At 44.4% G+C, this 27219-nt stretch overlaps 1 protein-coding gene across 1 annotated transcript in view; it reads right to left on the bottom strand.

Moving 5' to 3' along the window:
- The window catches only part of CHD2 (chromodomain helicase DNA binding protein 2), a 58752-nt gene extending 32052 nt beyond the window's left edge, over window positions 1-26700 (bottom strand). The window contains exons 1-4 of the mRNA XM_059824022.1: window positions 24652-26700; window positions 10441-10648; window positions 7586-7672; window positions 1187-1248 (exon numbers count right to left, since the gene is read on the bottom strand). Coding sequence (XP_059680005.1) covers window positions 1187-1248; window positions 7586-7672; window positions 10441-10648; window positions 24652-24713 — 419 coding nt within the window. The 5' untranslated portion in view covers window positions 24714-26700. The remainder of the gene's footprint in view (window positions 1-1186; window positions 1249-7585; window positions 7673-10440; window positions 10649-24651) is intronic.
- Window positions 26701-27219: the final 519 nt, after the last annotated feature.

Below are 27219 nucleotides of genomic sequence, written 5' to 3'. Positions count from 1 at the left end.
TCACCTACGTTTTAGCTCACATCGGGGCAGTACATTTTGAGTGAGAGTGGCTCCTAACACATACTACAACAGGGCTTGCGGCAGAGCTGTATGTCTTACAACTGGGTGGGCAAGTGCTTCAATTTATTTATTTTTCATTTCCACTTCTGCATTTCTGAAATGAGTGGGAAAAATCTTAAGAGAGGTGCTCACTTTCACTTACGGAGTACGAGCCACAACATGCACTGTTACATGATCTCCTTGTAGCCCAGAAAATGGAACAAGAAGTCTCCTGCCATCTAAATTCAGGCAATTGGTTTCCAGTTTCCAAGTGTGAAGCCAAATCACACCATACCATTACTGGAAGGAAGCAGGTTCTCTGTGGGCTATTCAGAGCAAAGCTGCCTCTCCGAAATGCCCTTTGAAGGAGCCTCTCCTCTCTACAAGGCGTACATGGGGAGTCCACAGAGATAATTTCCCTTGCCCAGGAGAGGTCCATACTACCACAGTCCTCCCTGCACTTTATTACCTTCCCTCCTGTTCTGCACTGGTGTGTACAACTGAACAAAAAATTAAAAGACACGGAACAGGGGAAAGAGAGCTGGATCATGTGGCTGTGTTTAAGTTTTCTCCAGCACGCAGCTTGTAGTTCCCTTCAGTACACCTTAGTGTTTGGAAAAACTAGAAGGTACTTATTAGATGGAAAAGAGCAGTAAACTATGACTATAAGTGAACTCGGTTATGGTGATCAGACATCCAAAATACCCTTTATGGAAGTCCTTTTGTTTTAGCAGGGGGTTATAAAAGGTAAGAGAGGATAATAATTGGTCATTTTATTTGCTATAAATCAAAAAGGTGTGAGGAGCAGGGATTAAACTATTTTTAGTATCTCTGAAGGAGAATAAGTAACCTGATGGAGAAGTGAAAGACTGACAACAGGAAGAGAACCTGACTTGTTCAGATTCTGTCACAGGCAAAGTGGAAAAACATAAACAAAAGAAAAGTTGGGAAATTGCATCCATCTGTAGTTCCATATTCATACTTCAATTTCAGTCATCCAAAGTATTATTACTGGAAATATTAAATAATTTGTTTTACAAGCACTCCATGTTGATAACGCCTATCAAACAATCCAATACTACTGCTGTTCTGAAAAAGAAAAAAAGACAAAATACCACCATTCAAAACACTTTCCCTAGAAACTTACGTTTTTTTCATTTGCTTCTGGCCTCTTCTTTTTGGGCTCTCATTTTCAGATTCACTACTTGCCTTTAATTGAAAAGAAAGAAAATCAGGTTGTAGGCTTCACTCTGGACTGTCTCCTCAAGGACGCAACTGAAACACATGCACGCAGTCTGAGCTCAGACACAGCCCAACTGCTCTTTCACTGCAGTGCTGGAAGGATGCTTTGGTGTGATGGGGCTGCAGAAGAGCAGCCAGCTCCACGGCACCATTCCCTCTGCGCTGCCTCGGCTGCAGAGTTAATACCGCTGTGGTCTCAGCATGAAGAAGGTAACTCTGCAGAAAGGCTGGAGAGCTCTACTACAACATCTGTTCTGGAGTCCCTGAGCTTCAGATGCGCAAGGCTGCGACCCACCTACCCCTCAGCATCAACCTCCAATACCTGGCAGACGCCGTCTCAGCAGTGGCAGTGGCCAGGCAGACCTGCGGTGTGTGCAATACCCCATGGTTTACAAAACCACAGGCTGAATTTAACTCACCAAACCCTGCACTGCCTGGTGCTGGAGGCAAAACGTGCCCTAGAGAGAGACAGGGCAACTCAGCTGCTGCTACCTCCGCCTACGGTGCAAGATGAGCATCGCTCCTGCCTGATGCTCAAGAACCAGGCAGCAGCGTGACTTTGTGCTTTCTGGACAGCACTTTCAGGGCCTGCTGCAGTGCTAAGGCTAAGCTGTTTTACAAGGCTTTTAACTGAAAGTGCAGTGGCTGAATGTACTTCACGAGCGCCCATACTTGCCATTTCAGCAGGAATCCTGCAATATTTGGGGGTGTTCAGGCTTAGTGTCTGTGACTGCAGAAACTTTCGCAGCCACACAAATGCATGATGATCTCTGCTTTCATTAGAGAAACTTCCCACAAGAAAGGAAATTCTTATCAAAAGACAGTATTTTCATCACAAGAGTGTCCTTGCTTTCCTGAGTTGCTGAGGACCTGGCTGGGTCAAAGCTGTGCCCTGCTGCTTTCCCTCCTCCTAATCCTCCAGTCTCCACCAGTGAAGTCTCTCTGGCTAAATATATCTAGAGATAATATAACTACTTGCTGTACTATTTTAAATGTGGGCGTCATTCACTCCTACAGACCAAGAGAGCTAAAAAAACCCTTTCTGCGGGTTGTACACAAGCCCATTTTCGTAAAAACTAGTCAACCATAAAAAACAGATTGCCACACAAATAACACCCCTCAACCAGCAGATTACTTCGCCTTATACACTTGCCCCAGAAAACACAAATCACCAGGGAGAAAACTGAAGAAACCAATGTGAGATTTCTAAAGGAATATTAAAATGATAGAAGTAGTCTCCAAGACTGCTTGCTCTACACACTTACTGGAAATCCTCCGTTTTATACTGCTTTTTGCTGCAGTATTCAGCCTTAGCTCTAAGTAATGTCTGTCCATCACCATGGGTACCTCGCTTTGCATGTCCTGGTACACCCACCACCCTCCTAGCTATAGCTAGCAAAGCTTACAACAGAGCTGATCACCCAGGAATTTTGTGAAATGCTGTGAGCTGCAACACGAAAAAGTCAAGGCTCTAGAGAGCCATGGCCTAGCCCTCTGCTTTCTTTCTGCATCCTTTACTTCCATTTTCCAGCTTCCCTTCCACCAACAGAAATTTCCTTCTTGCTTGCGTCAGCGTTTCCGTTAAAATATACTGAAATACTGGATGACACATTAGACCAAGAGCTTTGCTGAATTTCACTGTGGTTTGGTGTCAGATTTACATATGACGCAGTAACACCTTTTGCACAGTATCTTACTATGAATGCATGTTCATCCACCTGTTTCATGGCCCTGCATGAAATCCCTGTCTCACAGTCCAAGCATCCGAAAAGCAAGTGACTGGTGAACACCATGGAGAGCCCTACCTACCCTTGCAACATAAGCCAAACATTCCACAGATTTCAGTTTCGACATAGCAAAGTTTAAAAGTCCTCAATTTTCTTTTTCTCTTTTAACCTTTTATCTGTTTTCTGAAGTGTGCTGCTTTGCCATTCCAATTTTGGCATGTTTTTTGAGAGCTGTCCCTCAATGCACGTTTACTTTGTGCTGTCTTTTGGCAAATCACAAGTAAAGAGAGGTGGATTTTTCTTCTGCTCTACGTCAGAAAAGATCAGACTTGGAGAAAACCAAATACAACCTTTGGCTCTTTGGAACTAACTCCACTTCTTTGCCAAAATCCCAATTTTCCAAGTTTCTATTGTCTATTTTCCTAATGCCCCTACTCTACCCCTGCTCTGTCATTGTCTCTACAATGCTGATGCTCATCTCCTAATGACTTGTCTTTACCTCACTTCTTTCTGCCTTGAAAAATTTAACTTGTGACTGCAATTCAGCCGCCTTCAGTTATGTTTTTCAAAGACATCACTGTCTTTTTTGGATGCGTGTCAAGCCCAGCCCTATCTCCTCTGACACAGCCAGTCCACAGCCTGAGTCATCTGCCTGCCTTGTGCTCCCACATCCTCCCTGCCCCAGTGCCGGGAAGCACCGTGCCTGCAGCCCCGTGCGCAGCCACCAGTGACTCAACCTCTCCTCCCCACTCCCCTGCCTACCACTGACCCTTGTCACCTTCTCACCAAGTCCTCCTGGCATCCTGACCCTGGCATGCCAGGCTCCAGCTCCTGGCTGAAAGCTGCTCTCTACCATTTTATACATAAATAGTAATAAAATCTAAAAAAAAAAAAGACGCAGAAGCACGTTTTAGCAACCTCTTAATTCCGCTTAAATCCCCATTTCAGCACCTAGCTGCAAAACTGTATGTGAAATTGCTCAAATCAGTCCAAGGGTGAGATTTGCACCTCTGCCCTGGACTCTGCAGCACAAACAGAGCTTGTGCTTATAACACCCCATTATCAACATCAACCCACAGGCTTGGGCTGCTGGTAAATTCCTTGGGTAAGGAAGTGCAGATGATAACCAAGGAGCTGGGAGCATGCCAGGTCCCGAGCACGCACCTGAGGTCCCATCTGCACTCCAGCCTGCCACCCACCATCATCAGGAAGCAGACTGGTTGGAAATCACGTGCAACTTTGATTTTAATAACGTCACCTCCTTGAATGTCACAAGCTAAGCTGAAAAATCTGTCTCCAATCCCCACCAGGGCTTTTGTCAGCCCAGCAAGAGATGCCGGATGCACACTCCTCACTCTCGGAGTACCAGCGCTGGCAAAACTCTGCTGGGCTCAGGCTGCCCCTCGGAGGTGCAGCTGCTGTGGCCAAGGGGAAAGATGACTTGCCTTTCCTAGTTCCCCCTTCCTCTACCAAACACTATAAACATGCCCAACTTATTCCTGCACCACTACTTCCAACTGGACTAGGAACTGGCCTCTTACAATTTGCTTTCCCCACCTCCAGCTGAAGGGATCAGCCTTCCCTCTCCATGCCTCGCTGACTCCTCCCATCTAATTTATTCTTTCTCTCCTCCAGCACTTAAAAATGCGCACACTTTTACTAGATTAATTATGCTGTATTTTGCCGTGGAGCAGTGATGTACAAAACATAATGATGCTGCTAGCACCAAGCAGAGCAACGCAGCAGCAACTTTAAAGTTCTGGTCCTACAGATTGTCTAGGAATGTCCTCACTGCTAAGCCAGGGCAGGAGAAACAGAGACTCAAGGCCATTGGCATGGTCCAGGTGAGCCTCTTGAGCTCATGCTGCCTACTAGGAGAGATTAAGGCTTGCTTAAACAGAGGCAAGAAATATTTCAGACTAAAGTCCAAGCGAGGATTTGCTCATTTCACGCTTAACACAGGCCAAGCTCTAGTGCTCCAGAAAAGCTGGAGAATCTCAGCCCGCCAGGTTAGTTTTCTAACGTCTGCCCAAGTTCTCTCTCCCAGTGACACCAGTAGTGTTTGAACTTTCAGCAAAGATGCGAGGCAAAGCATTAATCAAAATGCAAATCAGCAGAATTTTTTTTCAATAATAAAACCAACTGTATTTTGGGAACACCTCTGGTGCATGACTTGTGGCCTCTCTCTCACAGAAAAGATGCACTGTACCATTTATTACTAACTCCAATCTCAAACCATCCTTTTTATAGCAAAAATATTGTGTCTGGTTTGGGCACATTTATTTCTCGACTGCCCCAGAATACTCCGAAAGGCACCTGGCTCTGCATGTCTCACTTCCCCTGGCTGAAACCTGAAGCTGATTTATTAACTGCAAAGAAAACGCATGGGCAAGTACTGTTTTTACTAAAAAACTTGTATGTGCTTTTATTCCTGGAGACGCTCTACTCCTCTGAGCAGCTCTGCACCCCTATGCAAAACTGCACTTTCGCTTCCTGATCTTTCAGCCCACGCCTCAGTATTGATCGCAAGTTATCACCCTCTCTGATTGCAGTTCCGAGACCTACACAACGTGCCCGGTGGCCTCCGAGCAGTTCCCAGAAGGCAATAATTTCTAACATAGAAATAACCCTGCCCAAACTGTTGGTCTCAGAGGACAGACCAGTGACTGCACAGTGCCCCAGAAACTAAACCACCTCCACCTACATGCAATCACCCCCGACCAGGGTGAGTCACGGGGCAGCACACAGGGAGGTCTGATGGCTGATGCTTGTTCTGCACTCTGAGCCTGCCACGCTGCCTGGGTGATGCTGTTTGCTAATACTGCAGAGAAGCATTAGGAAAGAAGGCAATTAAAAGCTCCTAGATACTGTGTTGGAAGTCCCAAGCAGCAAGCAACAAAGGCAGGTCACTGGCGACAGGATTAACCCTGTAAAGGTAAAAAGCAATCTTAAGAGGTGTCAAGCGCCTTGGGTTTCTGCCAGCTCCAGCAGCAGCAAGGAGTGCTCAGCACCATGCAGGCTAGAGCTATGCTATTTCCTCCCTCTTGGCATTTAGGTCTTCCAAAAGCAAGACTTTCCATCTCCTCCTGCTCTTTGCGAGGCCCCAGCACTGTGTTCCTGACACGTCACACCCTCCATCGAACTCTGCTGCAGATGGGAGCTGCCCTATGGGGACCAGTGTTGCTTTGGGGAGAACAGGAGGAAAGGGGTGGTCCAATTATGTTAATTTTGGCTTTCTGTTTCACAAAGATGACAGTGGGGTCACTTGGAAGACTTTTTTTTTGTTTTTTACAATATTTTGTGGTATAGCAAAGTTTTTACATCTCGGATTTTATTTTTTTTTTAAACTTTATCGTACCTTAAGTAGTAGAAAATAAAGATATCGAAAAAGAAAACAACATTTGCAAAACCACGTAATATTGTAAAACAAAAAAAGATGGGACTTACCTGAGCCCCTAACAGGGCACTTGGGTCTGCAGCGGAGGTCTGTGGTGGGTGTGACATCGCCAGCACAGTGCATGCCGGGGCATCGCACAGAGAGGTGGCCAGCGAGCCCGGGCTTTGCCGAACTTGAAAAGGAAAAATAAAGCTAAGTCAATGATGTGCCCCAAGCCCCTTCCTAACCTGCTGCTATGTGGGACATCCAGCACACGAGTCTGGGGGTGCACATGGTGGCACTGGGGGTGCCAAAAGCCTCAACGATAATGCACCAGAGCAAGGAGCCAGAGACCTGCATCTGCCATGCGACTTGGACCTCATTTCGGCAGCGAAGCGCAAATAGCCTCATCATCAGAGAGCACCACCTGGCTCGACTCTGCTGAAAATCTGGCTACTTATCTTCAGATTCCCAAATGCGTGCTTTTGTACCTAGCTCTAAGCCGCAAGCTTTACGTTTGGTCCAAGCCTCTCCCTGCTTTTCTTTCTTCTCCTCTATAACTACTCAACTCTCCTGAAGACCTGCAGATAAAGCTTTATACAGAAAGCCCGTTAGATGTAAATGAAGGCAGCAGCTAATTCCTACATCTTCAGAAAAAAACAACATTCTGAACAATTGGAAGGTCTGTCTGCCAGGCTCTGACCACTGTCAACTCCAACCGCAGCATAAAAGACTCCCCAATATTCAACCAAAGAAAAGTGATGGTTCATAAAGCTGAAAACACACACACACACACGCATTTATCAGCATGATCCATTCTGGGATGCGCAACAATGACTGTTTTGTTTTTGTGGTGTTTCTGGGAAGTTTCCTTTATTCTTGGTTGGATTTGTGTTGTGTTTTGTTTCTCGTTCTCTCCAGGACGTTTCTACAGCAGAGCATGACTTGCATTACACCCCATTCCAGCAATCAGATCAGTGCATGCAGATCTCAGCCCACACAGTGAACTGCTGACTCCAGAGGTCTCAGGCCAAGCGGACCCAACTGCAGGACTGGGACCGTAACTGTGAGCTCCAACATCCACGCACCAAGCTAGGACTCGGTGTTTACAAGGCAATGCAGATGAGACCTGCCTTTGCTCTTTGGGTTTGGTTGGTTTTATATGTTCAGTAATCCCTCATCCTTTTTTTTTTTTTCTTACCTCATCTTTTATATTAAATCGCGACGGTTCTTGTCTGCTTCGGTTTGACCTCCTAACCCCATAAACATCAGGATATTCTTCCCACATCTGCAAAATAAACAGACCATCAGAAGGCCTGCTTCACCCCAATTATTTCTGACATTTTAGAGAAGTTTGATGGTGAATGTTTTTTTAAAAAAAAAAATCAACATAAAACTATTAGGGAATTAGCAACCAGTAGATGGACACTTTAAAAAACTGGCTGAAAAGGATTATGATTAATTTGGGGTATTTGGTAACACTCTAAAGCAGCATGTTTTATCTCAGCATTATCTTTACAGTGGTCCATCTTTCCACCAGGGTACAAATTACTCTCCAGCTCATTCAGGCTGAAGGACAGACCATTAAGATAGCCAGTCCTCTGCAAGCAACGGTGCTGAAAGTAGGGAGACAACACCTTGTATGTGGAATGAATGGACCAACCAACTCAAAAGGACAATTCACTGTGGCTAACAGCTTCCACCACAATTCCTTTCCACAGGGAAAACCCCACCAGCTGCCTGACGAGCCCAGTGAAGAAACATCGCCAGCAGCAGCTTCAAAAGTGAATTCTGTGGCCCAGCCTGGATGACAAATGCACCGGTGCACCCTCTCCTTTGGTGAGGCAAGGTGGCAGGACTGCCGGTTCTTCTCCTGAATGCACTGATGCGAATGCAGTTTGGCAGCGCAGGACATGTGGATGTGCAGAGCCAACTACTGGGAATGGTTGTGCTCTATTTGCTGTAACCAGGCCCTAAATGGTTTAACACACTGTGTATAACAGCATGCATTTGTTCTTGCTGGATGGACACGAGGAGAAGGGGGTGAGAAGAACTGATGCCCTGAGGGACATGAATGCAGAGCTGTGTTGATGACACAGGACACCAAAAGATTTACAGGGCAGATACAAACCACCAACATGCCTTTCAAACACCTACACCAACAATCCCTCTCTTCCTCAGCAGAGCTTATCCTCTTAAAGTTTTCTAAACCTATTCATTCTCCTTCTGCTTCTCTCTCCCTCCAGTCCTCAAATGGCTCTGCAAGCCACTGGCAGGAAAACGAAATCAAAATACAGTGCCAGGTGCAGCAGTGACTTGGGATTGAGAGCGTGATGAATACAAGGCTGCAGCCCAGCAATTTTTCTGCTACTGTTAAAGGAGTAATGGGATAACACTGCAACAGACAGATTGTGAAGGTGTGTATCTGTTGGGCATATGAGTACAAAGATAAATTCACATAAAAGAAAAACTCAAAATACTCCCTGAACCATTTGAAGAACTTGTCTTTTCATCTTTTAAATGGCACAGTTTTTGGATGAGGGATCGACTACCATGACAAATCTGAATAGCACCTAACACAAATTAACCTCACCTTCATGGGCGTATCTAGACAGAAATACAAAATAAACAATTATATAATAATTAATTGCATTGGTTACTCAAGGGGAACAGGTATCAACATGCCTAGGTTAGACCTAGCTAAGGAAAACATCCATTAACAGAGAAATTAAGGAAGGGAGAGGCTTTCTTATTAGAGGGTGTCCTGACTTCTTCATGTTTCATCCACGCTAATTATCACCGTGCATATGGATGCATACAGATAATTTTAATGCCTATTGCTAGGGACATGCTCTTAGAAGCCCACAGAGGAAGAGAAAACTTCCTTCAGTCCCCACTTATCAACAATAAAACAGGAATTTCAGTATTATGTTACCATGACTGTCTTATAAATGCATCCTTCCTTGCCAGTCTGAACACGGGCGATTTAGCCATGACCTGAGCTGACAGCCTAGAGATTTGTGAGATGGAGAAGCTGGTAACAAAATAATTCACTCCTTCTCCCTTGCAGGCTGAAAGCACTGTCCTTCTCAGTCTTTACATACATAGCAACTTTCTCCATAAAACTCACTCTCATGAGCAAGCTGTGCAAAGTGCAATCCACAGCTAAGAAAAACAAGGTAGTTACACATCACAAACAAACAAAAAATCCCCCAAACTGACCTAACTCAGTTTTCCTCCCTCCAGGTAAACTCAGTTCACTGAGTTCCTCTCTCCAAATGGGTATTTGGGCTCCTCTTTCTCACCCCACGCTATACTGTGTCACTCAGGTGCCTCCATCCCTTGGGTAAAGCAGGTACCCTAGGCGCAGCTTCTGCACTGCGCAGGTGCAATGTCAAGCTGCGCGACACCAGCCATGTGCATCAGACACCTGCAACCCCTTTTCCTTCCATCCAGCAATAGGCAGAGGGCAAACCTGGCTATTTGAGGAGGGATTGCTAGGGGATAGCTGGGAAGCTGCAGAAAAAACACAACAAAGAACCACTGTTCTGGACATAATAAAAGTTAAATAGCTTTTCCCTTTACTTTTTTCAAAGAGGAAGACAGTGATGGAAACAAACCAAAGTGGTCCAAATCCTAGACAAGCATTCTCCTGAGCATATATCGCATGGGGAAGCTTTACTACTTCTGAGGGAGAGGAGAGACAGGAGAGAGGAGTGGAAAGACAGAGGGAGAGGATGAAATGACAGGGTCATGTATTGATTACAGGTACCTGCCCCTCATTCGCACCAGTCAGCCCCATCGCAACCTACGTGGTGCCCAAAGGGTTGTCCCATCAAACACACAAGCTCCTGCTCACAAGGATGACACCAGCAGGGCACAAGCACACAGACCAAACAGCCCACAAGTGACTTGGGGACACCAGAGGTCGGAGGCTGTTTGGTCAATGTGCAAAGTGGCAGGGCAGTTGAAAACAGCTTCGTTAAGGTCCTGCTGTCTGCCCTTTTGTGGTGGGTACAGGGGTAACATGGCTATGCAGACCCGTGGGGGCAATACCTTTTTAACATCTGCTATCCTTTCCTTCTTAGAGGCTGGTTTTTCTTTGGTTTCAGGAGGGGTCTGCTGGGATTTTGAACCCGTTGATTCACTTTCTGATTCAGACTGACTTTCAGAGGACTCCGAGCTGCTGTTTGACTCGCTGCCCTGCTCACTTTCAGATTGGCTTGCAGAGTCAGAGCCAGAGGCTTCTTCGGATGCCGAGTGACTGATGGTAGAGAAAGAAGAGATGACATTTTAACTGCACTGTCACAGCTTTGAAATATGCAGCGAGCAAACCTGAGCCATGTCCAAGCTACAATGATAGGCTTGGAATAGCCTAAATACAAGTGTGAATGGCGAAGTCCCAAACGGACATATTGAAGCAGATGCAATACCTTCCCAGGACAGGTACCGAACACATGGGCAAGACAATGGGCTCCAAATCAATGTACAGTTATCTCCTGCTCATCAGCCAAAACAAAAAGAGTGGTGGTAACACGAAGAGATGCATTAACAATACCACCAGCACAGGTCCTCCAGGGAAGATCTGGCTGGCTCAGAGCTAGCAAGAATAAGGTATATTGGGAGCTGGAGCGTCCAGAGACCATCCTGCTATATTAAAGACAAGCAGTTGCTCCATTATGGCTCTCCACTACACCCTAGTATGGCCGGTGGTTCAAAAATCAGACATCCAATTTCTGAAAAGGGCCAGCACCAAATACTGTATGCATAATATGATGTATTACAGGAAATATCATGTTTCTTGCAAAAAGAATAAACTCAGCAACAGAGCAGCAGAAAGGAGCTTATAAAGGCACATGGCTGGGGGAGTTCCTGTTTAAAGGATTACACCAATGCTGTACAGACTGCATTTCTCAATTATCCAGTAACGGGGGAGCAGAACATCAAATAGGTGTATTTCTCTTTTTTTTCCTTTACATTCCAATGGGTTAATGCGCAGAATGTTCACTTAAATGCAGACTCAACAAAACAAAGAGACGTCAAACTATTTTAGGTGGCCAAAATACTCAAATACCTTTGCCCAGCCACTCCAACATCTATTTTTTGTTTAAAATCCAATTAAAGAAAACAGAAAACTCATTACAACGCATAACATACATGCTAGTAAGGCGGCATTACAAATCCCACTCTGTCACAAACCAAAATGCAGTGCAGCAATAATGATACTACAAACGTTTTGAACAAGGACCATCTCTTTCCAAGTCAGCTCCTGATCTGCAGCTAGATGCTTTTGTAATATTTAAGGGTGTGATGCAGATAAAGAACAGTCAGGAAAACTTTGCAGAGGGAAACCAGATTTTTAATTTTTCTCCTTTTGTACAAAACTACAAAAGTAACAAGATACATCAAAGGCTCTGCTCAGATTTCACAATTCAAGAAAGAAATAATACAAAGACAAAAAAGCAAAAGCACTTGTACAATCGCGTACAATTCTACAGAAATCAATGCACGCTATAGAGACGGGATGACTAGAGTCAGCTACTATTCATAGGTATCTCCATATGCAAATAGGGCTAATTTACATCATGGAAATAAGTTTTCCACTCTCAGATAAAAATTCTTAAGAGATCAGTGAAATCTAACGGGGCTGGTCCCCCGCAGCTCATCCATCGTCCATTGGCAGAGCTGCTCCTGCCTCCCCGCGCAGCAGCTCAGCTCCCGGCTGCCGTCTCCCAGGGAGCGGGCAGAGGGCAGCAGCCGAGCGCCGCGGGAACCTGCTCCAGAAATCCCTCCGGCGCAGGGCACGCAGCCAGGCTCCCAGCCGCCATTTTACAGCCATCCCTCTTCCACCATCTTGCGACTTCATTGCGGTGGCGGCTGCTGCTCTGGGTCTGTTCGCAGGTCCTAAAATGGAAGGGTGCAGCATGCGCAGGGAAAAAAGAAACAGCGGTGAGCGAGAATTTCTAAGGCTGAAGTAACAGAAGTGGAGCCTTTTCAGGAAGGAGCGGAGGGTGAGCCGTCACCGATGGTTGCTGGTTTCATCGTCCCATCTTGGTTTCGAAGGGGATGGGGGTATCGCATTGCTCCCTCCTAGCAAGGCTGGAAAATCGAGTTGAGCTACCACCCTTCCAGGCTGCCCGGTCGCTCCTGTCTGTCCCACTCCTAACCACAACAACCAAAGGCACAGCCCCGCGCACAGCCGTCTCGCTACACCCTGCCGCCGCCTGTCCCTTCCTCTACGTTTTCTGCAACTTCCAGTCCCCTCTTCTCCATCACGGCCCTCCATCACTGTGCTCTCCTGCTATACCCCATTGCCAGCACCATCCACCGCATCTCTCCCCGCTCGCCTGTTGCCCTGCAGCTCTCCACATGGTTTCTCGTCGACCATGTCCACGGATCTGCTGACATCTGCTCCCAACATCCCGCTCAACCACACTGCTTTGCAACTGAGTCTACTTAGAGCAAGTGATGAAACTTCTCCGTTGGAGAATTTTCAGAGTTTCAAGGTTTTTTCAAGAAAACCAAGGGAATTTATTAGGAAGCACTGCCACACCACTCAAGGAAACAATGCTCCAGCAGCTCTGGAGACAGTCGATTTCCACAGGCAGGGCTCGGCAGGACACCGTCCCACAGAGCCTCCTGCGGGGACGGGGACTTGACCTCCGCAAAAGAATGGGATCTGGAGGCATCCAAACCCCTACTGTCACAACGCAAAGTGGCAACGTCGGGCTCTGGTTGAGTCACGCTGGCATCCCATGTTCCACGGGGACGCACGGAAGAGGAAGACACTTTTCTTATATCAGATTTATTAGCAATGGCTGGAAGAAATTATAACAACCCAGGCTAGACTGAGGCCAGACAGCTTTGGCAGTATTTGTTTAAAGGCAGAACAGTAATTACTGGGCTCCTCCCACTCTGGAGCTCTTTGTTTCTCAAAGCCCTAAGCTTTATTTCAAGGACACAGGGACACAGCTTTTCTGCACATCAATAGCCATAATTCATGTGGTTTATCCAAAACATTATCTGGACACTATAATTCTTTTTTTCAAGATGCAAACTGTGTGGAAAGAGGGCAACTTCTCTAGTGACAGAGACAGATGACATACACATCTGCATGTACAGGTATGCATGCGCTTGCCCTACTAAGGACAGAAATGTAGATGCAAAGTGGTATGTCTTTTTGAAGGCTGTTGCAAATAATTCTTTTTTAATAAACAACCTGTTATCAAGGCAAAAGGATATGTACTTGCCTTTATTTCTACATTCATAGAATAAAAGAAGAAAACTCAAAAGGCTAATTCTATGAAATAATGCTTTCTAACTATCACCGAGACAATCAGGAAGCATTTCTACCTGTCAACAGAGTATAAAGGATTAGCAACGTTGTATGTCAAATCAGGCCTTACGCTGAACATAACTGGAGATTTAAGTCCTCTTTTCAGAAGCTATTTTTGGAATATGCCCTGCTTTAATGCCCCTAAGTTAACATCCAAACAAGACCTACTTTCAATTAAACTGTAAGTGGGGGATAAGCAATAGTTGTTGCAAAATCAAGATTCAACCAGTCCACCCTCCTCCAAATTCAGCAGAGAAACACCTGTGAACATCAAGAAAGCTACAGTTGGACTGTTGCTAACTCCCTTGAAGTAAGAAACTCCTATAAAAATTGAGATCAGCTAAGACTCAGCCAAATATGTTCCCCTGGTTTCTAAGAAATACTTCAGGCTATAATTCTCTTTTAATTAAGCGCCTGCTCCTGACTTGAGGGGCAAGAAAACCAAATCATCCCTTACCAAGAAGGACACGTTCCTTCCAAGAATTAAGTAGCTGAACAGCAGCGATAAGACCCTTTACAATCAGACATCTAAGTTTACAAGGCAATTACAGCGTGCCTGAAGCCTCCAGCCTTAGTGTTTTAATATTTCACATATGACTTCATTTTATAGGGGAACATCTTTGCTAACAGCAACAAAACATTTTATAAGCTCTCAACAAGTACAAACAATAGATGTTTCCAGAAGGTGCAAGACAAGCTGAAAAAATGACCCAATGCATGTTTCTGGAACTAAGAGCTGGCAAGGGAATGGCTCTAACTGGGACCATTCTGCCTCAGACTTTAAAATTCAGCTTTTGATGGACAGAACTTGAATTCAGCCAGGGGGATAAAGGAGGATTAACGACCCAAGACCCTCCCACAAGCCAAGCTCCTCCTAGATTGTGAACGTTGTGCACGTTTTTAATCTAAACAAGTTTGAATCCAAACAGCAACGTTCCACCGGGCTTTGCAAGCTCAACAGGGACTCGGCACCAGCGAAACCACCCCATGCAGGCTCAAGAAGGTGCTTGGCACAAACTCCCAAGGCTGGATAATATCAGGGGCTGGATAATACCAGAAACCAAGTTTATTGTTTCCCTCCGGCAAACATACACTTAAACCTTATACGTTGCTGGACACAGCTTCACGTGTTCTGTGGATAACTGTCATCCAGATGTCCATTCACATCTCAGCCTGCTGCCACCAAAAGACCAAAGGCTGATAGCTCGGAGACACCCCCTCCCCTCTCCCACACATCATCACTCTACAGCCCATGTTCCCAGTACTCACCTTGCACTTAAGCCAGCCATGACTGGACCACTGAACTCCCCCAAGAGCCGCTTGAACTTGGTAACAGATCAGAAGACTAACCCAGAGAAACGGCAAAATAAGTCTCTGCTGGCTTAGGGCATAAAATCAGGACCAAGCCTTTACAGGAACTGGGAACAGTGGAAGTATACTACATTCAGTAGCACAGGCAAGTTGCAGAGGAGAGAAGAGGCAAGCAAGACCCCAATTTTGGGGCAGCAGCAAGCCAGCTGCAAGACAGCCACTCAGTTTGGCCACCCCTGGGTCCAGAACATCCCTCTCTGGCAGAGCGAAGCCAACTGTCTAGAACAACTCAAACATTCCAACTCCATGGCAACCTTCAAACGCACACAGGGGGGCCATGTGCCAGAACCACAGGTCAACCCACTGGACCTGCTGCCATATGGCACTACCGACCCACAACACAGCAGTGGGCAGCCGAGCTACAACTCTCTGAAGTGAGCAGGATGTCTTCTCCAGACCAGGTGTATCTGTCAGATCCAGCTCTACCAGTAAAAGAGGCTTCTCAGCCCCCAAAGCTCTTCAGCAAGGGCTGCCAGCCTCACCCGTGCAAAGGTGGCACCAACTCTGGATTTACTCCAAAGCACAGAGCAGCAAAGCCAGTGGAGGCCACCAGTTTAAAACTATTTAAAACAGACGTGTCTTCCTAAAGTGACCTATACACAAACTGCTGTACGTGCAAAGGGACAGCAACAAACCACAGAAGATGCTAACACACCGCCCCAGATGGATATTGTATTGCTGTTTAACATTTCCTTTGAATATTTGATCTATAAATGTGATGTTCTCTGTTATTAAATATAAACATATATGAAATGCATACATACACTGCAAATAAAAACGTGCACCATCAGTTAATGTTGATGCATGCACCCAAGTCACACCATAGCTGTAAAAAACCACCAAACCACATTAAACTTCACCTCTAGGCTCAACAAGTCAGGGATAACAACACAAGACTGATTCTGACCACAGATGATCTGATGAAGAGAGGATAACATTTCATAAAGAGGGGATAATACATGGACCACAGAGGACTAAGAACTTCATGGGATCTACCCCTTGCCTTGGGAAAAAAATATGAGCAAATGCTATAGTAAGTGTAGCCAAGGTGACACAGACAGTACAGGGAACTTGCAGGAGAGCTAAGTGAATGACACTCGGATTGTGATACTGAAATTCATTTCTAGCTTTTTGAGTTCCCTTTATTTTATTCTGCAAGTCTATTAAAAAGACCGATTGGCACTTGCCTGTCTCCCAAGGTAAAGATATTTTGAGTGATAAGAGTTGAGAAGGGTCAGTCAATGCAAGAGCTTTTCCCAACTTATTTCCTGCAGGCAAAGGGGGGAAAGAAAAATATTCCTGCTACGCTACTATCCATACCTATGCGCAGTAGGTATTTCTAACAATGATCCGTCTCAAGGAACTTAAACTGGAATATACAAAATGCAGCCAGGCTCTTCATATTGTTTAGAAGAGAGTCTCAAACAACTTCAAATACTCACAATATAATTTGGCCAACTCTCAGCAGGCTTTCAAGGAGCACAACAAACACTCCCAAGGTTACAGGGTTGCCCCTGCCAAGTGACAAACATGTCCTTCAAAAAATAGAAAAATATTTCCCCAACCTCATTTTGTGACCAGCAACTATTTTTTTCTGAAATAGGCAAGTGAGAAGAGTTACCATGGAGAATATACACATTTTCCACGTATCACTGTGAACCTTGCTTGCAGAAAATGGGTGTTAATTACATTTACACAGCACTAGGCACAACAGGGCCATGGTGCTACTGTAACAACTGAGGGATTATGCACTCAGCAGGTATCCTATCTAAATAACCATCTGAATTGGGTTGTGCTGAGTTTCCAGCCTGGCTCAAAGGAGGGGAAGGGGAGGAGGCAGAGGGAAATCCTCACACACATTCTGGCCAGTGCTACTTGCCCCAGCACAGGACTCCCAAATGCCAAAGGCAAAGCAATCCTGAGCACACAGTGAGCTAAATATATCCCTCGCTGCTCTGCTGCAGATCCCTGTAAAGCACATTGGGCTATCTTGAATGACAAGTATTTTCCAAAAGTGTTTTTTTTTTTTTCCTCCACTACAAAGACACCACATTATGCTTGCATAAGCAAGCAAAATGAGCGGTTCATTCATGATTGGGAGAGCTGGCTCTCTCACTCTCTGATCTTTGAGCCAGAGGCTGAAAATGCCTGGGATGTTTAGTGGGAAAAGAAAAAAAGAAAAGAAAAAAAAAACAGCACAGGGACAAAAGGAGTCAAAACCTGTCTGCTTGATTAAGGAGCGCCATTGAGAATCTCCAAAGGCAGCATCCTTCCTCTTCCCTGCACAGAAAAGGAAGGACAATTGCAGTTCTCAGCGTTTTGAAAGGGGCCTGTCTCTCCCTCCCCGGGAAGGCGGCAGAGCGTTTCAGCGCTCCACATCCACTGTCAGCAGGAAGACCCAGGCTGGCTCCTGGCAGCACCCACTGCTGAGAATCTCCTCGTACCCACGCGATGAAGGGAGCCCAGGGGCACACACCTTCCTGTAAGGCCGAGACAGCGGGCAGGGGTTAACTCGCTGTGCCCCCCTGCCATTCCAGCCACAGCTTCTGCTTGCTCCCAGAGGGGACAGCCAGGCTAAAGCCCAAAGGCAGCACAAAGGGAACGCTGCACACAGGCAGCATCCGACTTTTGTCAAGGACATGTAGATGCATGGGGGGGGGACTAGAATGCGTGCACACACAATTTTGGTTTAAATTAGTACAGAAAGGGTGGTTGTTTTTTCTCCTTTAATATTTGCAAACTTCCTTTAAGACCTAACAGATTAAAGAAATGCACTAAAATGGAAATTTAGGACCCAAAATAATTAAAAAGAACATGAAGGTGCACAAATTCCTTTCTGGTTCCAGATGACCTGCAGTTCAGAAGAGGGGGGCCTGACCTGGCCTGAGGGTTTTATTCCAAGTGACTGTTAAAAGCTGTTTTTAACCAGGAGATTTAAGGCTCATCATTAAGCCGCTGTTTTACAGACAGCACAGGGCATTCAAAGCTCTCAACTGGTGACAGCTCTGTAGCTAAGAGCAGAGGTTCCTCCTCATGAAAGAGATGCAAAGGACTCCTATAATTAATACATTAGCAATTCTAGTCATCTATACCTAGCAATAAAGCTTGCAAGAAACATAAATAGTTACAACACAGCTTTTTCCTAAGGAGCCAGGTGTTCTGGAGTCAGTAGATTCTTGACATTGCTCGACACTTGTTCACAGCCCCGCTAAAGGTCTGTGAGCAATGAAGTGTTCAGCATCCCGTCTGTGAAGCACCCCCCGTGCTCAGCAAACATACTCCACAGAAACCCTGCCAAGACCAAACGTCATGCAAGTGTTACCAGTACAATACCAGAAGGGAATCAGAGATCACTGTTTCAAAGTTTTTACTTTTTTTAACCTTAGAAGTCAAGGCCAGAAAAACACATATAGTACAGCATAGATTATCTCAGCCCACAGGTAAATATAAAGCAAGCTGTATATTGAAAATGGTAATTTAGCAGCAGTGCTGCACAAGCGGTGAGGTAACTGCACATTTGGAAAGACTCATGAACATTTTGCTGCTTATTATATCCAAAAGACACTCCCTGCTCCAAGAAAAGGAGGCATTAACAGCGTGACAGACTTACAAAAGCTTCATTGCAAGTCACGAGATGCAAATTTTTCATCTCGTCTTTTTTGCTTTCATTTCAAGGATCCTTTACAGGATATAAAGGCAGACTTTACAAGCACACCACCACCTGTTGAAAGACCATCTTCAAATGGCATTTCAGCACACGTCTTCTAATAAAAACACACCAGAAAAATTTATGTAAGACACCATGTCAGTAGAACAGCCCATCCTTTGCTAGAAGGCTGCATATATCTATTTATGGTAATCCAGGCCATCCCCTCCCCTCCCCGCCCCCAGTGCTGTTCTGTTTGTATTTATTTTCCTTGAAGGCAACAAGAGATAATGCAGAACAGAATCCTTCTCCATCCATTATCACCACCTTCCTGAGCTGGATTTCAGCTAGGGGCAACAGGAGATTTAGAAGCTCTTCTCCATCTTCAGAATTTAACAGCCTAACTTAACATTGCAATTCCTGCTGGAACTGTTGTCTGCAACACGAAACAAGATACAGTGGATATACACACCTCCAGGTCATGTATCAGAAGATGCAATTTCAGCATAAGTTGCCAAACCCTCCCAAAGTACGTTTACTTTAGCCATCTCAGTTCAAAAGAAGCGAGGCCATGGCATCAGGAACTTCAGTTCAGTCCCACGTACTTAACCACGTGGGCAGTCTCACTGCATCTGCCACCGGTACCCTCATCTGCTCCTTACAACTAGCAGTGGTAAGTGTGAATAAAGAGACATGCCAGTATAAAAATTCCTCGGAGACAGGCTTAGCAACTGAGTAACCTGCTAATTGTATGAACAGCTTTCTGAGACAAAGGGTGAAACATGAAAACAAAGATAGGAACTGGTTTCTCTCTATACTGAGTTGGAGAGATAAAAATTAAACATCACTGCCTTCCTGGCCCTCCCTCTGAACCCTCTCAAAGCACTAACACAGTTAAGTGGAAATGTTTGTTTTAATCCAAATGCAAGTGTGGTTATTATTGTAGCCCAAATGCGGACAGCCGCACTGCTCCCAAGGCACATACGTGAGATCCCGTGTTGTCAAAAGTGCCATCCCCTACGAGTAGTCAGGGTATGACCCTGTGGCACTGCAACACAGCATTATTTCTCCCTGAGCCGTGGGAGAGTTTGGCTTCAGCTCATATAGGAAATGGGGGAAGGTGCAGATAAGGGCAACTGTTGCCCTCAGAGTACAGCAGGTGAAACATCAACCCAACCGAAAACGGAACAGACTCTAATCTACAATCTCAGCCACGTCAACTTCTCTTGGCTGAGGGCACTAATAAATTTAGGCAGGAGTGGTGTGGGAGCATGCGTGCATGCACATAAGTATAGCAATGGCCCAGCAGCAGCACATGCTGTGTGCCACAGAAGCATTTTTGCAGGGTTACAGAATTACCCAGGTGAGCTCTTTATTCCTGTTTTTCCATTTTTATTCAGCAAAACAGTCATGCATTTAGAGAATACATAAAATTCGATTAATGAGCTTAAGATGTTTAACTAAAAAGAACAATCCAGAAGAGATTATATTTCAGCTAAATGTAGCTTCTTGCACTTGATGAGCCTTTTTTATAGCACTGTATATATTGTATCCATTCCTGGCAATCACAAAACAGGAAACAAAGAGAAGCTGAAAGTCTCAGAATTGTGCATTCGTAATTAGATGAGACATTTCCTTCGAGAGGGTAATGTGAAACAGAAGTAACAAAGCAAAACAAGAACAGTCTCCTTTGTGCTGCACATAGATTACACCATTATTTATATGAATTCCTTGCACATTATTCCTTTTGTGTCCTGCACTGATCAAGCATTTTCCCTTTTCAAAAAAGCCTCCGGACAGTTTCCTAAAGGGTTAAAGCTTAAAAAGCAGGAAAAAAAAGTCCTTGTTAAAGAATCCAGCAGTGTAAATGAATCTGAAAGACTCCATACATACACGATGGCCACAACAGCTAAAAAATAACCCGTCAGCCTGGATGAAAAGCTGAAACCCATAGTTAGAGGCATTTTAATAAATGTGTTTAATGTTTCCACTCAGCTTGAAGAAAATCAGTTGAAAAATGCACATTGAAAGCACAAGTGAGTTTTAGTGATTTAAGGATGCTGAAAGCCATAACGCTATAAAAAAAGACCAGATGTTCCAGGAATACTACGATATTCTGCAATTCCTTTTGAAGCTAAAAGAAAAAGGAAAAAAAGCTGCACCAAAAATAACCCTGTTCCTTTTCAAGTCACTTGCTTCTCAAAATAGCCTGCACTATTGGAAAAAAAAAAAAAAAAAAAGCCTGTGCCCGCCAGATGAGAGGAAGCGAGGGAAGGCAGCAGCGGCCACGCACTCCACGGCCACACTCCCAGTACAGCCCAGTACAGCCCAGCCGAGCCCGGGGCTGGCATGCTGGGGCAGGCGTGGGAGAGGCCGTGCGGCATGCGCAGCCATCACGCGCAGGCACAGCTCTGCCTCCGCACGAGCCGCCGTCCGCCTGTTACCAAGCGAGCGCAGCCAATCGCCGTCCCCAGCGAGCACAAGATGGCCTTTGAACTCCCCACCAGCAACTTCCTGCTGTTTTTAGAGTACACACAGTGCAATGCAGTATGTCTGTCAGCTATGCGGCACAAAGGAACAGCCATTTTGTGACTGAACTGGACCCGCACCAAAATGCCAGGCGGTGCAGCCTTCCCCTCTCCTTTCACGAGGAATCGGGGCTTCCCGAGCACTACCGAAACGAGAAAGGGATGCCCTCTGCTCTCATCGGCAGCCAGGGAGGGCAATTTTTGTTTAACGTCTTTATTTCCCTCCTCCCCCCCCTAAATCCTCTTTCGTATGTAACTACATGTTCATAAAATGGCTGCCACGTAAAACAAGGGTGTTCTGCTCTGTGAAGGCTGCAGCACACACTGCAGAGCACTCTGCCTCTGTAAGGTGGCTGCTGAGCAAAAAACCCGCCATTTCAGACTTCCAGCTCCCTGAATGGAAAACAGGCTGAAATCTAACCCACCACAACCTTTTTTTTCCCCCCAAAAAAAAGATGGTTTAGTGCTAGAGAAGCCAAGAGCTGGATACAGATACAAGGGTTTGTTCAGCCCTGCAGCTTCTGTAGCAGAAACCATTCTCACATCGGGGTATTTGGAAGGTGCAAGAGCAACTGCAACAGATGCAGGCTGGGGGAAATGAGAGGAACAACGTATCCACCGCTTGTTACTTGCTATCCCCTACAAAACTCACTCCTGCACTTCAGGTAGACCTCAGCCTGCCTCTCACCTCTGAAGTTCACATTACGGTTGCACCACGGATGTACCCTCTCACACCAACTGCCTTTCAGAAATGCAGCATAGAAGATGCTAGAAAACACACCAGGATTTTGTTCAATTATTTAGTGCAAGTCCCACATACACAGGTGGTGGTTATTAGCAACTGCAGCATCCCGACTTTTATCCTGGGTGGAAAAAGTTGCATGAAATCAATCAGCTTCGAGTTTGGGAAGATTTACTGTCAATACACAAAGGACAGGTATTGCTGTTCACCTAGAAAGGCACAGGGTACACCCCTCAGCTTACAAACTGAAAGAGTTAACACCATTTCCCTTCCCAAAAATAAACACCTATTTTGGGACAACTGTCAGGTATTTTTGTTTATTCTGCATATACCTTTGTGCTTTCTTAAGACTGGAAAGGTAGGAGTCAATTCCAAACATATTCCCCAGTCAGGACACTAAAGTGGTGTATAGGAATTTTATTTTCTTCTGCTTTACCACCATTCTCTAGTCCTGTATTTTTGCTCCTCCAGCCCAGGTGAATGGCACCAGCCATATCTACCTTTTCCACCCATCTCTATCACCCAGGCCTCCCACCAGGGTTTATGTAACAGGACTTCACCTATTTCCATGGATGCGGAGCTGGTCTCACAAGTGGGGAGAAAGTTGGCCAGCAGCAAGTGAAGTGCAGACATTGGTGCATTTCTGGGCTACAGTAAAGCAAAGTGGTGGCTTTACTTCCTAGAAATCATTTCCCCTACAACTTCAACCTCAGGAAGTAAAGCCCATTTTACGACATTCAGCTGACTCACAGCTCAGAAAAAAGCTCGACAGGGCTCACTTACAAATATCCTGTGCTCAACTGTTCCCACACTTCAGGTGAGTGGATGTTACCCACAGCAAGTTTATTTTGAGAAAAAAAATTGTGAAAGGGGAGAAGGGTAACCTCACACAACAGGTGTTATATGTAAATTGATCAATTATGGTAAATAACCTTTCAATGAAAACACCAAAGCACATGAGACACTATGCAAATATAATACCCCTAAGGCCAAAAAACCCAAAGGTCCTCTTTCTGTGGAACTACTGCTAGATGTCTCCAATTTCATCTCCTAGTTAGCATAATCTTGCTAACACTGATAAAATACCTTAATTTATATTTCCTTAACAAATTATACCTATTACTGCTCTTGCTGATAATCTGCACTTTAAAAAAGCATAAAGACTTAAATAAGCTGAATCATAAGTAATTTTTTTAAAAATCATCTTTTTAAGCAATATTTTATGTGCCGTATTTACAGTAATATAAAGACAGCACAGTTTGAAAGTCTGATGTGGTTTTAGACTGCATTATTATAAAAGCTCTGTATAGGTGCTGTATGTAATGCTTCAACAGACCCTGCGGCTAATTTAGTTAATAAAAATTTCAAATTAAACAAACTTACCCATATCCATTTTAGGATTTAAAATTTGACTGCAATTTTAATACACCCAGAATACCATCCAAGTTTATGGTAGAAGGTTACAGTAATTTGATAATATATATATATTCCCACAGTATTTCAAGTTTGTGTGTTTAAAGGAAGGTTAAATACTGGACATCAAGAATACTATTCAAACACCTGCAAACATCTCATAGAGCACATGTGATACAACAGACAGTTCAGAATTTTTTTATTCATGTTGGTTAAAAATTACTGAAAACAACACCAGAGAAAAAATAAACAGGCCACAGTTCAATTAAAATTAACAAAATGCAAAACTCAAGTGTATTTACAAATTAAAAAACAAAAATGCATATAGTTTCATTTCCAATTTTCGAAAAAGACGACCCTTTAAATACAAAATTAGCAATTAAGTAATTATACTTCTGCATTTCTAGCAAACAAACATTTCCAGTATTTCATATTTTTCCCACATCAAGGTTAAGTTTATAAAAATCTGTAAAGAATCTCATTACTCAAGAAAAGTAAATAAAAACACTCTGAGCAAAAATACATTAAATAAACAAGCAAAGCATTTGGAGTCTCTTGTTAACAGTCCCAGTGCATATTTTATGATACAAAATGCTATCACCAGCAGGAGAAAGTCTGGTTAAATTGTATAAAAATATTCTAAAATACCTAAACAGTATCAAAGTTCTACAAGCTCAAATAAAATTTGAAGTAAGGAGTATCAGACAAACAGGCACTTTCCAGTTTATATTTTAAAATGAGCTTTTTTTCATTCATGTAACTTTTTCTTGTGTCTATTTACTATAATTTACTACTACACCAGGCTTCTGTATGGCCCTCAGTTAAAGTTTAGACTTCTGAGATTCTTCAAAGAAAAATTTGCCTTGTATGTAAAATGGTGCAATGCAGCAATGGCTAAACCGACAAGGTCATTTTTCACAGCACAAAAAACCTAAAAACTGAAATTCAAAAGCTGAAAAAACCTAATACAGAGGAAAGGGCTCCCCTGAATAAAGGTACAGTACCTTTTGACTATGACATGGGCCCTTAAGTCACAACACAACTTTCAGAAATTGCTACCAAAAAAAATTAGGGTGTGGCATGCTAACAATCTCAAGGTCATTCCTTAAAAAGGAAACAAAATCAGTAAAATGTTTTGTATTAAGTACTGACAGTAACCCAAGGCTGTCAAAGTAAACAGGGTATTCACAGGTTTTACAAAAAAAAAAAAAAGAAAGTTGATAGATCATACCTCGATGCATTGCTGTGGACTGAACCCTCCTCTCCTTGGCTTTTGTCCTTATTTCTCATCATCTTTTTATTCTTAAATATTAAGAGGGGGTCAGGGGTGTCTGTTTGCTTTGAAGTCCTGTGCCCAGGTATTTACTGTCAAAAGTTGAAAGAAAGGTAAGGTCCCAGTCCGTTTCACTGGCTTTCATTATCAGGAACAAAGTCCTGACGCTGCAATGATATTGTTATAACAATACACAACACTGATCAACACGGCAAAACGGAGATTTAAAACGAATAACCGTTTTTAGAAGAAAAATCCGAGAATAAACACAGTAGAGGAGCATCCTGCAAACTTTCCCAAAGTAACACTGGATGCAAATAATCTCTGTATCTTATTGCGTCATCCCAATACAGCTCAAATCAGTCAAAAATCAAAGTACTCAAAACGGCAGAAATCTAAAAATTATTATTATTAATTGCTCACCTACCTGATCCATGCACCGCCGCCAGGACCAAGTCGATATTAGTTTCGGGTAGTGGAAAAACATTAGATCCAAAATATTTAGAGTTATAATGATAAAATACAAATTCCAGAGAACGAAAAAAAAATATATATTCTAATCCCAAAAATATGCTGCCGATAAAGCAAAAGAAGCAATAATTAGTACAAAAATGTCCGGGGGAAAAAGCTCATTAGGAGAGCGCACAAAAATGGAGGTACGCCATGGCTTCTAAGCTGGAAAAACAACGACCTGGGCTCTCTCCACGGCTTCTTCTTTCCAGCAAGGCACGAAAAGGGAGCCCTCAAAAGCTGCTTTTCTGCCCGAAAAAGGTCCGCTCAGCCCCCGATTAGTGCCTAGGAGAGGCAAGGGGCTGTGGGGGCCCCCTGAGGCTGCCCGAAAGTTAGGGAAAGTTGCGTAAAGTGTTGGGGAAGGCACGGAGCTGAGCGCGCTCTCTCTAAGGCACAGCCGCCATCTAGAGCTCCTTCCCAGCTCTGAGCTCTGCCTTTGATTGACACTCTCTACATTTACCCCACAACTCAGGTGATGTACCATAGACCCACCCCTTCATTTCTACCAAAAAAAGAGATAGCCTCCACCTAAAGGGTGCCTGCTACCCCCACAGCCCTGGCTTCTTCCAACTACCCCAGCTGAAGGGGCACCTTAACCCCATAAGGCTCAGGCACCCTTTTGAAACCAGAAAGAAATGGAATTTGTGCCTTTTGTTTTAAAGATTTGCTAAATATTTCAGTGCCTGGGCTAAAATTACTTCCTCCCTGGACAGGAAGTGCTGCTGTTACAAGCCATTTTGAAAGAATGGAAGTGGAGCTAACAGCCATGCAGCCAGCAACAGCCCACCTTGGGGCTCACCCCACCCAAGGGGGAGCTTTTTTTCAATTCAGTGGCAGTACCCCCAGACAATAGCTCCACCATTCGTCACCCAACACTTGCACTCAAAGCTTGGGACCAGAGCGTCACACGCTCCTAAGAGAGCCCCGCATTGCTGATAACCCCCTCCAGCTCGACAGCGCCTCCCTAGTGGTTTTCCCCAACAACAAAAATCCAACAGCTACACCATTTTCATCAGTTAGGCGAAGGCACTACTATACAATAAGTCTGACACCACTAAAAGGGTTATTTCAAATCCACATTCTTAACCCATTAAAGTTTGTTAACAGATTTTAACACAACAGATGAATTTTAAAGGCGTATAATAGCCGAGCTGTAGAACTGGAAATCAAGCAACATCTCAAATACAACATCCTAGTATTGAGAGGATGCATCACAGAGGAAATGGAGGAGATCCTAGCATCCCCTAAATACTTATATTTTGACTACAGTTGTCTTCCCACAAGCAACAGACTCCTTAAAGTGCAAGGACATCTTGCAGATTTGTAAGCTTCACAACAAGACAGTGAAATCAGACATTGGGGGAATGCTGGGAGGGAAGGGGGTAATGGGCTAGTTTAGGCTTCTGTGGGGACATCCATGGCACAGCAACCCAACAGCCTGAAAACACTGGCTTCTACCAGTAGAACCAAGAGAGCCCACCAACTCCTCCACATGCTTGCCATCCACATCCTCCAACAACCTATCATCATTCCACATCAAGAGGTTTCAGTAAGTACACTCTCTTGCCACAGTCCATTTTAAAGAATCTCAGTTTACCGATTATTTACAGAAGACCCCTTGCACCTAAACTACAAGAACTAAAAAACACAATGCAAGACCATTCCAATCAATTTTGGGCAACCCAGAGGAAATCCACTCCTCTGAAAGGGGATCCCTTTAGATTGGCCCCAGTATCCAACTCCACTATGTAACACGTGGCAAAACCAAACTTGAGCAAGCGAGCATGTACCATCAAAATAGCTGGATTAAACAGGTATGAACAATTCATCATGGTAAAAATGGATGTTTACAAAGAAGTCTGAGCAAGTCAAATAGCTAAACACACACAGTGGGGTTTTGTTTGGTTTTGTATTTTGTTTGTTTTTAAAAGAAAACACCTAGGTTATCTCAGGACCAGGTTTGTCATCTTGGCCCTCCAGCACAAAAGAAAGACAACCATGAATTTCAAGTGAAAC

This window comes from Gavia stellata, chromosome 13 (genome assembly GCF_030936135.1).
Source record: "Gavia stellata isolate bGavSte3 chromosome 13, bGavSte3.hap2, whole genome shotgun sequence".
In the NCBI taxonomy this organism is placed as follows: domain Eukaryota; kingdom Metazoa; phylum Chordata; class Aves; order Gaviiformes; family Gaviidae; genus Gavia; species Gavia stellata.
The sequence above is the reverse complement of the archived record's forward strand: the minus strand, read 5'-3'. Positions and strand labels throughout refer to the sequence as shown.